General features: G+C 41.0%; 1 protein-coding gene across 1 annotated transcript in view; it reads left to right on the plus strand.

The window, feature by feature from the left end:
• Positions 1-13,495, plus strand: part of AMOTL1 (angiomotin like 1) — a 106,145-nt gene that overhangs the window by 35,065 nt on the left and 57,585 nt on the right. The window contains exon 2 of the mRNA XM_026651647.1: positions 1,970-2,876. Coding sequence (XP_026507432.1) covers positions 1,970-2,876 — 907 coding nt within the window. The remainder of the gene's footprint in view (positions 1-1,969; positions 2,877-13,495) is intronic.

A 13,495-nucleotide genomic window follows, 5' to 3' on the forward strand; every position in this document is an offset into this window, starting at 1 on the left:
GCTCCGGGAAGTGGCCGGAACCTGGGGGAGGAGGGGCACAGGGGTCTGTGTGTTGCTGTTGCTTCAGGCACCACCACCAGCAGCTCCCATTGGCCGGGAACGGGGAACTGTGGCCAATGGGAGCTGCTGGGGGCACTGCCTGAAGCAAGAGCAACACACAGAGCCCTGTGCCCCCTCTTCCCCACGTTCCGGCCACTTCCTGGAGCAGCAGGGGGCAGGGCAGGCAGGGAGCCTGCCCTTCCCCCCGCGTCGGGCTGGAGCCGCTCTAGGTAAATGCTTGGGGAGGGCGGGGGGGCCGCGAGGAGGTCACAGGTCGCAGAAAACAACCCCGTGGGCCGCATGCGGCCCCCGGTCCGCGTGTTTGAGACCCCTGGATTAGACCCTGCATAGGCAGATAATGTCCTCTGAAGGAACTTTGCAGAGTGTGTGACATGACTGTAGTGAAACCGCATGGTATCCACTCTCCCCTGGAAACCCTACCAATCATCTTTAAGTCTTTGCCACAAAAATGTTAATAGAAGTGACCTATTTTCATAGTGGAGAGCTGAGGGTTTTTCTTTTCTATCTGGCATCCAATTTGTATGTAAGTGATCACACAGTGTGAGCAATAACAGATGAAACCTCAGGGAGGTACCAAACCTCGAGAGAACATTTGTTTTTTAATTACTTTCAAATGAATTTTTTTTAAATACTTCTAAAAAACTGCTATGAGAACTGAGAACAGCAGGCTTCAGAAATAACATTTCCAAGAGTGACCTCAAAAAATGAACACAGAATGGTGCTTCCTCGTTGCCTAACAGTTTGTAATGATTATATCCAATTCCTGAGGACTTGATTCTAATCTCGTTTACACCCGTGTCTCTAAGGAGTAACTTCATTGGTCCCGATAGAGTTACACCCCTGTGGAACTGGTGCATGGTAAGTGAGGGGGAAGCAAGTCCTAGTGAGATTGTGTAGATAGAATTATTGCTTTGTTACAGTCTAGGAAATTCAGGGAAGACCCCAGCTACGTATTTCACTTTTTGCAATTCATTAGCTGCAAATTGTTTCCAGTAGAAAACTAGGTGAGTGGGTTCAAGTGTTGGAAAAGTGGATTGGAATCAATTCAGACAATAGTCAGTATTTTGTAGTTACTCACAATCTGTGCAACCTTAGTGAAGTCAATGAGTTTCACAGCATGCAAATTAATGTGGTATTTGGCCCCACTCAATACAGTACTTGGAGATTTGTGACTTTTCCTTAGCTCCTGTCCTCCTGTGACTCAGGATATTGCACGATCCTTTTTATTTTCTGTGTCATTTATGGAATATATTTTATCTAATTGGCCTAGCTGTGATATTTCTAAGGTGCCTGACTCCTGGGAATAGAACAGCCAAGGTACTGTATAAGCAGATCTGATTTACGTAGCAGTCAGGGCCGGCTCCAGGGTTTTGGCCACCCCAAGCAGCCAAAAAAAAAAAAAAAAAAGCCACAATCGCGATCTGCGGCGGCAATTCGGCGGAAGGTCCTTCGCTCCGAGCGGGAGTGAGGGACCGTCCGCCGAATTGCCGCCGAATAGCTGGACCTGCCGCCCCTCTCCGGATTGGCTGCCCCAAGCACCTGCTTGCCAAGCTGGTGCCTGGAGCCGGCACTGGTAGCAGTGCATCTGTCACCCTATCATCTTGTTAGAACTGACATGTCAAAGTTACTGTTAATCATGTAGAGATAGCATTGTTAGAAATAAATCAAATTACTGGACTAAGATAGTAGATTCATGGCCAGATTCTGCTCTTAATTACTCTTGTACAACCTCATTATTTTTAATAGCATTTCAGAATTTTCCCAAGGTTATACTGCATTGTTTGGTAAGGAGGAGAGGAAGCAGGGCACTATAGTGAAAAAGGATTAGATGATTTCTCAGCAGTTGCCAGCTTTAAATAATGGTGTCATCAGAAAACATAATCCTGACTTTCTTCTGTTCTATGTTTAGTTGAGGACCCTCTTTGCAACTTCCACCCTTCAAACTTCCTTGGGATCTCAGAGGTGGAAATGAGAGGTTCAGAGGATGTTGCAGCTGGAACAGTATTACGGCGATTGATCCAGGAGCAGCTGAGGTATGGCAATCCAAATGAGAACATGAATCTGCTGGCAATTCAGCACCAGGCCACAGGGAGCGCAGGACCATCCAACAGCACTACAAGCACACTTTCTTCCACAGAAAACCTCACACAAGAAGACCCACAAATGCTCCAGCAGTCAGCACGCCAGGAACCTCAGGGGCAAGAACATCAGGTGGACAATACTGTGATGGAGAAACAGTCCAGGGCCACACAGCCTCATCAGAACAATGAAGAACTACCAACTTATGAGGAGGCGAAGGCCCAGTCCCAGTTTTTTAGGGGCCAGCAGCCAGGTGCTGTTGGCCCAAGTTTTTACATTGCTGGAGTGTCCAGTCAGAAATCGAGAACAGAAGGGAGACCAACTGTGAATCGGGCCAACAGTGGGCAGGCTCATAAAGATGAAGCACTTAAAGAACTTAAGCAGGGTCATGTCCGATCTCTAAGCGAGAGGATAATGCAGCTGTCCTTGGAGAGAAATGGTGCTAAGCAACACCCTCCTACCTCAGGGAGTAACAAAGGCTTCAAAATTGGAGGACCCCCACCCACTCAGCCTTCTGGCAAAGGAATGGATCCCAGAGGTCCCCCGCCTGAGTACCCCTACAAAGCCAAGCAGGTGGTGTCACCAGTCAGCAAGACTCAGGAACACGGGTTGTTTTATAATGACCAGCACTCGGGGATGATGCAGATTCTCAAACCCTCCTACCCTGCTCCGCTGCCAGCAAGAACGGAAGGAGCAGTTGTCAGATACCAGCCTCCCCCAGAATATGGTGTGACAAGGTAATTCTAGCTCCTGGCCTTTGACATCCTTGCTTTTGTAAATACTCTTTGGCTTTGAACTTTTTTTAAAATTGACATTGTTGATGCTTTTAAGCAAACAGGCCTACTCTCTTAATCGGCTTCTTAGCTTTGAGGGTGAACTCCATCAGCTCCATAATGCTAGAAAACCTGGTGGGTTAATCTGTGGGCATTTTTTCCCATTAAACAACTTGAACTAAGGAATCAAATTGCACCAGACTTTCCCACAGACTTAGAAATATGCTGTGTAGGTCATAAATAACTCTCTTCTGAAGGGATAAGTGAAAGTACAGTTGTACAAGCCCTGATCCTGTGCCCATTGACATCAATGGAATAACTCCAGTTGGCTTGTGCAGGTTCTGGTCCTATATAAACAAATATGGGTCAGATTCCCATTACACTAGGGCTATTTTATACCAGTAGCAGTGCAAAAGAGCCTTAAAATGGATGTAAATATAATTTACTCCCATTTCAAGGCCCTTTACACTGGAAGAATGGTGTAAAGTGGCCTTAGTGTAAATGAGAATCAGGCCCCATGATTATAACACTGATGATACAGTGGACTATATTCTGCTCTCCGTTACAGCAGCATAAATCTGGATTAACTCCACTGAAGTCAATGGAGTTACTCTGGATTTGCACTGCTGTAAACTGAGAGCAGAATTGAGTCCAATATTCTGATCATCTCTGAGCTCTAAAGTTCTTCGAAAACTAATATTGTATTTAGAAGTTCTTCAGTATCTTAATTCCTATTAATTTCACTTTATGCATAAACCTAAAAGTATCTGAATATATTTATACAATTGAATTATAGTAGAAAAAACATCAATTCTGAAACCTATCAATTAGGTATGCAATTCTTCATCATTAATCTAATACCAAGCTGTACAGATGTTCCCATTTTAATGTAGGTTATTTGAAGCAACAAAACTATAGGTCACCACCATAGGTAGTTAGAGGAGCCATAAACTTTCTAACACTTATGGTTCAGCTTCTAAATTAAAGAAGTGCTACCTTTGTAAAACCCTATTTGTCAATTGTTTGTAGTTCACAAGTAAGAAAAAAAAATGCTTTGGGCTGAGATTTGGCTTAAAAATGTTTAGTCCAGGAGTATTAAAAAAAATGAAATAGTGTGTTGGTTCTTTTTAAATGAGAGTTTGAACCCCTCCCCAAAAAACATAAAGCCAAACTCTGCGAGGTAATGAGTTACCTGCTTATTTCAGGCTGTCCTCATTGGGTGTGAATTTCACTCAGAGGGTGAAATGCTGTCTTGTGCAAAGGGCCCTCTGTGTCTCTTAAATTCCACTTAAATCCTCACAAGTGGGCTTATGTGGTGCATAGTCCCTTGTGCTGACCTTCTGCACAGGGGTGAGTTTCCCTCAAAGTGCATAAAAAGTCATCTTAAAATGTTACCTTCTGTGGACTGACTCCTGAGAGTTAGTGGAAACCAGTTAAGCATCACAGCTCCTACTGAATTCTCATGCTCCTGTCTGAAGGTGGAGCTTGGCCTTGAGTATGCCTTAAACAATGAGGTTTCCACCATTCCTTGGGGAATTATCCCATAGCACTGTTAGGACATTTTTCCTGATATGTATAACCTCTGTATCACCCCATGATTCTTAACAATTCCTCCTTGGTCTCCCCGAACAACATCTCTCCATCCTCCTTGGATCTGGAGGACTTTAAAAATCCACATATTTGATGATGTGTTAATATTTTCCATGTTAAAAGTGGTCTAATTAGATGTTTATTGACCCATAAATCCTTGAAGCTCCTTTGACTTTAACTCCCAATGCAGAGTTCCTCCTCTTTCCTTAGCATTGGCCCACGGTAAAGCTGGAGTATGGTCTGAATTCCCAGGCCCAGCTTTGCATTTCTGATCATTTTTTTTTTTTTGAAAGCATAAATCAGAACATGAAGATTTCATTATTGTGAGTGTCTGAAATACTATAGGTAACTTGTTTGTTTGCAAAATGAGGGCTGGTAAAGATAACGGCTCATTCCAATAGTACAATGGTTGTACAAATTGATTAAATAAAATCTGATCCTGCCAGGTGGGGATGCTCAGGATCAGGACCTTGCCGCTTGCCGCAGGACCTTGCCGCTTTATTTGCAAGCATGAGCCTGCACTGGTGGCCTGCCGGTCTTCCCTTACGCATGTTTAGACTTGGGAACATTATTTGAATTCCACCAGCTAAACATTTGTTTTGAATACCAGCATTAGCTATCCGGAGTTTGTGTAATTTTTCAGCTGAAAATTATGCTTATAAGAGCCAAGTGAAAATCCCTGTTTATGATAAGAAACAGCTATATGAGAATGGGAAATGCAAGATAATGGGGTCACGCTCAGGTTATATTCTCAGGAAGTGTAACAGGATTCCAGCTGTGATTCATTATGTTAACAAACACTGCAGACACCAAATGGATTAATCTCCACATAAAAGGGGATGGCTTGATTTTGATAGCTCATGAAAAATGCTGATTCAATAACCAAGGAGCTTGTTCTGCTGAGTCTCTTTAAATATTCTTTGGGTAAGGCCCTGTGTACTAAACAGCAGAGCTTACTCCAGTGTATGTGGCAGAGCTTCATTGAGTTCTGTCTCAAAGTGGGAATGATACAGTGGGGTTAATTGATTGTGAAATTGTTTGGGCCCAGTTTGTGAACTCCTTATTGCTTACCGGTGAGCAGGTACTCTTACAAGTCGTCCCACTGATTTCAATGAGACTGCTCATTTAGGTAACATAAGAATCGCCATACTGGGTCAGACCAATGGTCCATCTAGACCAGTCTTCCAACAGTGGCAAACAGGAGAAACGTTCAAAATGAGGATTCAGCCTTTGGCTAATGTGGCACTGATTTGGTAAATGTCACTCTGACTTTGGGCCATTTTATCTTCCATGTCTTTTGCTACATTCTTCACTGACACAGTGATATCCCACAACTCAGGATTATGTAAGATCAGAGTCTGTCAGAAAATGGCTGGCATGTCTAACCACACACCAAATATTTCCTCGAACCATCATTCAGATTTGTTCCAAATTGGCCTGGCTTCTTCAATTGTGCCATATGCACACTTGTGAGCTTGGCAGGCTGCTGATTCCACTTATGAATCTGGAAATGTTCTGCCAGGATAAAAAGTTTCAGTGACAAATGCCTGTGTAAAGTGGCTGCAATCTTTCTATAGCTCATCTCTGTCAGCTTCTCTGTCACTGAATGTATGAAATGCTATGTGCATAGGTTTTACTTCCCACAGGTCTCAGAAGGGAATGCTACGTTTTTGTTATGCTGCACCATAAGCATCAACAAACTGCTGTAGTCTTTCAATGCATGATTATCAGTCCTCACAGGATTCATCATAGGGAATCATTTTAGCCCACAATGATCTTGATTAAAATAAAGCATCAGACAATTGCGTCTCACCCCAATTTGTTCATTGTTTAGAGAGTGTTGGTAGATTAATTATCTAGACAGCCCATCCATGTCACTAATTTGTGGCATCAGAAGATGCAGTGGAGGACAATCATGAACAAACTAGATTAACAGCCAAAAATAAAAAATACAGAAAAGCATCCTCTAACTTATTACATCTAAACTAGGGCTGTCGATTAATCGCAGTTAACTCACGCGATTAATTCAAAAAAATTAATCACGAATAAAAAAATTAATCATGATTAATCGGAATTTTAATCGCACAATGTTAAACAATAGAATACCAATTGAAATTTATTAAATATTTCCATGATAAATAGTTTTCACTACAGTACTTGTATGAGGTGAATTGAAAAATACTATTTCTTTTGTTTTCATTTTACAGTGCAAATTTTGTAATAAAAATAATAGTATAATGTGAGCACTGTACACTTCGTATTCTATTGTAATTGAAATCAATGCAACTTACAAATATAGATTTTTTTTTTGTTACATATCTGCACTCAAAACAATGTAAAACTGTAGAGCCTACAATTCACTCAGTCCTACTTCTTGTTCAGCCAACTGCTCAGACAAACAAGTTTGTTTACATTTATGGGAGATAATGCTGCCCACTTCTATTTACAGTGTCACCTGAAAGTGAGAACAGGCGTTCCCATGGCAGTTTTGTAGCTGGCATTGCAAGGTATTTACGTACCAGATATGCTAAGCATTTGTATGCCCCTTCATGCTTCAGCCACCATTCCAGAGGACATGCTTCCATGCTGATGACGCGTAGAAAAAAAAAAGTGTTAACTAAATTTGTGACTCAACTCTTTGGGGGAGAATTGTGTGTCTCCTGCTCTGTTTTATCTGCATTCGGCCATATATTTCATGTTATAGCAGTCTCGGATGATGCCCCAGCACATGTTGTTCATTTTAAGAACACTTTCACTGCAGATTTGACAAAACACAAAGAAGGTATCAATGTGAGATTTCTAAAGATAGCTACAGCACTTGACCCAAGGTTTAGGAATCTGAAGTGCCTTCCAAAATCTGAGAGGGCCAGGGTGTGCAGCATGCTTTCAGAAGTCTTAAAAGAGCAACACTCCGATGCAGAAACTACAGAACCTGAACCACCAAAAAAGAAAATCAACCTTCAGCTGGTGGCATCTGATTCAGATGATGAAAAAAAACGTGTGTCGATCTGCACTGCTTTGGATCGTTATCGAGCAGAACCCATCATCAGCATGGACGCATGTCCTCTGGAATGGTGGTTGAAGCATGAAGGGACATATGAATCTTTAGTGCATCTGGCACGTAAATATCTTGTGACGCCGGCTACAACAGTGCCATCTGAATGCCTGTTACTTTCAGGTGACATTGTAAACAAGAAGCGTGCAGCATTATCCCCTGCAAATGTAAATAAATTTGTTTCTATGAGAGATTGGACTGAGTGGCCTTGTAGGTTTTACATTGTTTTATTTTTGAATGCAGTTTTTTTTGTACATAATTCTACATTTGTAAGTTCAACTTTCATGCTAAAGAGATTGCTCTACAGTACTTGTATTAGGTGAATTGAAAAATACTATTTCTTTTGTTTTTCACAGTGCAAATATTTGTAATAAAAATAAATATAAAATGAGCACTGTACACTTTGTATTCTGTGTTGTAATTGAAATCAATATATTTGATGTAGAAAACATCTAAAAATATTTAAATAAATTGTATTCTATTATTGTTTAAGAGCGCGATTAATTTTTTTAATCGCTTGACAGCCCTAGTATTTATTTCATTTAAAATATCCATATCCAGATCAGATCCTGGGGGTCTGTAGCAGATCCCAACCATTATCCAAGTGGAGCCTCTGTAACCTTTCTTCCCCAATTGATTTTGACTCAGATTCCATTTTATCCATTCCATCACTTCCAGTTTCTATACAGTTTATCTCATCATTAATATACAATGCTACTCCACTACCTTTACCTTTATTTCTGTCTTTCCTGAACAGCACATACCCTTCAATACCTGTATTCCAGTCATGAAGGCTATTCCACCATATTTCCATTATCCCTGTAATATCTGGTTTCACTTCCTGCACCAATAGTTCTAGTTCTTCTGTTTTGTTACCCAGGCTCCTTGCATTGGTGTACGGACATCTTAGTTGTTGCTGCTTGGCTTCACTCAGATTTCTCGCCCAATTAGGTACAGTCATTTTACTGCCAGTATCACATACCTGTTATTGTCAGTGGTATTGGCACTATCTTTCCTCTTTTTGTCCATTTTCCTACCCTCTGTTGTTCCTTTCTCCATTGCTGTATCCTCTTTCACGTGATTTTCCTGCTGCTCAAATATTGGAATCAAGCATTGAGATTACATGAGCACCTCCCAACTGTCTCTCCTGAATTCTTAGTTTAAAGCTCTTTTCATCAGTTGTGCCAACCTTCATTCCAGAAGTCTCTTTCCCTCCCTGCTCAGGTTGAGTCCATCCCATGAGAACAGTCCTTTGTTGGTGAATGCCTCCTCAAAGCCCTCCTCATAGCACCATTGTGCGAGTCATCCATTGATCATCATAATCTTGTTTTGCCTCTGCTCTCCTCCTCCAGGTATAGGTAGAATCCCACTGAAGATCATGTATCAGAGGGATAGCCGTGTTAGTCTGTATCCACAAAAACAATGAGGAGTCCGGTGGCACCTTAAAGACTAACAGATTTATTTGGGCGAAAGCTTATGCCCAAATAAATCTGTTAATCTTTAAGGTGCCACCGGACTCCTCGTTGTTTTTACTGAAGATCACCTGAGCTTTCATTTCTTTAAGCGTCTTCCTCGGCCTGGTGTAGTCTTCCTTAATGCACCCTAACGAGAATCTAGCAGTATTCTTTGTCCCCATGTGAAGAACAATCAGTGGATTCTTGCCTGCTCCCATTAGGATCCTCTTCAGCCTTAGGTCCACATTCCATATATTAGCTCTGGGCAGACAGCACACGCTTGTATTCTCCAGATCAGCTCTGGTGACAGGCCTTTCTGTTCTTCTTAGTAGGAAGTCCCCAGTCACGTAGACCAACTGTAAGAGGCCAATCAGTTGGCATGGCTACTTCTTCCTTTTCATGTTCTCTGTATGTATAAATATCTTCTTTCTGTGTGTTCCATTCTATTCATCCGATGAAGTGGGCTGTAGCCCACGAAAGCTTATGCTCAAATAAATTTGTTAGTCTCTAAGATGCCACAAGTACTCCTGTTCTTTTTGCGGATACAGACTAACACGGCTGCTACTCTGAATCAAATCCCCTTAGAAACTCAACCATAGTTTCTAGCTGCATCTCCAAACCTCTGGCCTTCTCTTCCTTTAGGTCTCTCAGGCGGCATTTCATACAAATGAATCACCTTTCAAGTACCCTTTCCAGAAGATTGTACATCCTGCAGCTTCCACATCTAGTTACCTTCATTCCGTGGGTCACTACCACTGCTGCCTCTGTAGCTGTCATAGCCTTCCCTCCTAAATGCCTGTCAAAAAGGAAAAACAAACAAACAATAAAACTATCCTGACAACACTAAAAACGTGCAATCACTAGGAAAAGAATTATAATGGAAAAAAATGAGAGCAAAGCTGGTTGAAAAAGATTTCAAAATTACCAAGTGTTCCAAGTGGACCTATTTTTCATAATGTTTTAAACTGAAAAATTAATCAATTTTTTATCAGAATCATTATTGAAATTTTTCATTCCCCAAAGCAGTGTTTTATTATTTCGTATCAAAAATTTTCATTTACCAAAAAACCTGGTTTTCAGTAAACAAAAAAATGCCACTGAGTTCTAAAACAATTTTGACAAAAGCGTTTACAAAAATTGATAAAAACATGACTGGAAATTTTGCAAAAAGTGGAAAATATCTGTAATTTTGATGATTTTTCTTGAAGAGTCGTTTTAAAAAATAGGCAGTTTTGTCATGAAAAACCTTTTACACAGGAAATTTCAGCCAGCTCTAATACAGAGTAAAATCACCATCTAAAAAAATAAAGGAAAATCATTGGCATTTGTGTGCCCTATTAGTCCAAGGGAGCTCAACTCTGTTGACTTTCTGGGCACAGGGCAAGCTTGGTTCATTTCTTTATTCATTCAGGCATTAACTAGAGGGGTTGGATATGGACTGTATTTAACCTCATCAGGGAATCTTATTTTTTCTAACTGCCAGTTTGTTTTTTGGATTGTTGTGTTATATGTATTGTACATACACCCAGAAGTTTAACAGTGGGTTCAGTTTTAAAAAACTTCAAAGGAAACCTGGGATAAATGGGACTTGTAAACAGTAAAGAACAAACTATTCATCAGTAATTCATTATGTTTACCAGCCACACATCAAAAGAAGCGACACAAATTGTACAAGTTCAAGATGGAAAATACTTATGAGAACGTCCAATACACTCTGGCCTGTGCAGAATCTATGGCCTGATTCTGCTCTCACATGGCTGTAAATCAGGAGTAACTTGGGGGTGAATAACTTGAAAATCAGGAATGACTGAATTAACTGGGCCTGCTTCTCCCCTCACTTCTCAATGTAAACCTAGACTGGCTGAAGCCAACCGAAAAGTGCAAAACTAGTATGAGTTTAGAAATCCCCAAATAGGACAATGAGGGCTTAACCAGTATAGTTAAAGTAGGTACAGCTCACCTAGTTTGGATGCAGGTATATCAATATATAGGTGCTTTATACCAGTGTAGCTATTCCGGTACAAGAAGGGGAATTAACTATACTGGTAGAAGTCTCCTTTATGCTGGTATAACTGTGTCCACACTAAGGCTTTTACCAGGATAACTATTTGGGTAAAATAAACACTAATTGAAATAATTATATTGATAAAACTATTAAGTGTTAGACTAGGCCTCACATAAACTAGTAACGCTCCATTTACTAGGTTGCATTTGGAAATATCTGACATGTTCATAATATTGTATGTGACATTTCATTGCTCAACCCAGTTTATAATACTGGTCATACTATTTTTATATTGTTAATTTTTTGAAATAAAAAGAAATTTCAGTTCCCTGACAAGGACAGGATACTGGCGGTTTCCTGTGAGGTTTTACAAAGCAGAGTGTGATGAAGAAAAGGGCAGTAACAAAATGGCTTCAGCAGGCGATCTTTAGGAAATGTGGTAGTTCTTGTTTGGAGTACAATCTCAGACTTACTTAATGGTGTTAAGGGGAAGCTTTCAGGAAAGGGAAACAGTGTGGATAAAACTAAGGGACAGATTTTCTGCTGGTGTAAAGTGGTGTACACCTGGGAAGGGCTGGACAGTAATTTGGGGCTGTAAACAACACACTAAATGCTTCTGCTGAAGTGATCAGTAGTGAGCTAGTTAACAATGTTTACATTTACACTGCCACCTTTCCGTGTCACAGTTAATGACCCATTGAGATGAACAAAGCAGCTCAAACCTCTCAGAACGGTTGTTTCAGGCTGTCTGCATATTCTGGAAGACAATACTGAATCAGTTTAAACTTGGTTCACATTTTCTAGGTTATCTTCACAAAAATAGAGGTCAAATGCTGCAAATGTCATGGTTGTGGAATTGCAGGCTATAGTGAAAATTGTACCCATGTAACTACTTGGGCCCATAGATTATCACTCTAGAGGAGGATTAAATTCTGTTGATGACCTCTAATTCCGTGATATCCCACGTTACTATGTGCTGAGATATTTGAGTTTATAAGGAAGTCTCAGGGGTCAAAATAAATCGTTCCCAACCTAGATGTAAACCAGTGAACAATAACTGAGGTCAAAACGTGACCCCTGGTCCCTGTCTCAGGGGCATACAGTCTAACGTCTGAAGGCCACACCGTTCAGTTCACAATAACTGTGTTGACCAGGTATAGGTCCAACCTCAAACACTATTGCAAAGGAATGAAAGGCCTCCCCCACAGCACGTGCACCCGCATGCACAGTCCTTTCCTTTCTCTGATTTTGCTGGTGATAAGGAGACAGATGTGGCAGAGCAACATAACATTCCAAGCAATATCACCTGTGATCCTGACCCTTCCACATAAGGGAGCACTGCGCACCCTTCAACCCAAGCAGGATACATCGTGTTTACTTCCCATTACTGTATAATCAATACTGAGAACAGTGTTGCTATAACTTCCTAGCCCCTATGATATCATCACTGATATAGCAGTGTAGGAGAATTCCCAGTTCCAGACAGTGTTTCATTTAGTTAACAATGGCTTTGCTTGTAGCTTCCCTTATTTCTTTTCCCCTTGATGCTCTGTGACCTCGCTTTAGCATCAAACATTATGTGACATGTGGGATGTGGCATGTAGTGTGAGGAGGCCAGAAGGAGGGGGGTTCTGCTAGCAACACTGAAGCAAAACTATAGTATAACAATGGCAGCAAATCTATTTCCTGATGTATTTGGTGCCTATCAGAATTCTACTTTCCTGGCACTGACCTGCTTTCTTGTGCCAACTTAATCATTAGTGAATTAGCAAATAAGTTTTAAAAAATTCACTAATGCGATGATGTACTCAGCACACAAAGTAGCCTCATGAGTGTTTACTGGTTAAGTCTGCCCTGCCTCCCATTCCCATCCCACTTGTGTACTGACACCTTTGCTGCTTCAGGACATTTCCTATTCAACCAGGTTCTGTCCATCAAGGCATAAGCTAAGATACTTGTGAATTGCCTTGTTATTAGGCTCTGGAGAGCTCTTTACTATTTGGACCTTTGCTTTTAGGTAGGATTTTCAAAAGCATTTAGTGTTGGTCTAACTCTGCACCCATTGAGGTCAATGGTATGTTGATTCCAATGGGAGCAGAATTAGCCAATGCTAAGTGCTTTTGAGAATCCCATCTTTCCCTCCTTGTGAAGCACCATACACTATGAAAACAACATCGATCACAGGTATTGTGTATTTAGCAAAAAATATGGTGTACACACAATAGTATTAATAGATTTTAAGGCCAAAAGGGATAATTATTACCTCTTGCATAACACAGGATGCAGAAATTCACCCAGTGATTCCTGCATCGACTCCAATAATTTGTAGTTATCAGAGAATTTATATTTCAGCAAAAGTAGCCTTGATACGGCTGCAGATGATGGAGAATGGGTAATTGGAGAGGAATGATGATCCAGTGGTCAGGATGCTAACCTGGGACTTCGGAAACCCAGGTTTGAGTCCCTGTTCCATCACAGA

This window comes from Terrapene carolina, unplaced genomic scaffold (genome assembly GCF_002925995.2).
Source record: "Terrapene carolina triunguis isolate 2854851 unplaced genomic scaffold, T_m_triunguis-2.0 Scaffold97, whole genome shotgun sequence".
Taxonomy (NCBI): domain Eukaryota; kingdom Metazoa; phylum Chordata; order Testudines; family Emydidae; genus Terrapene; species Terrapene triunguis.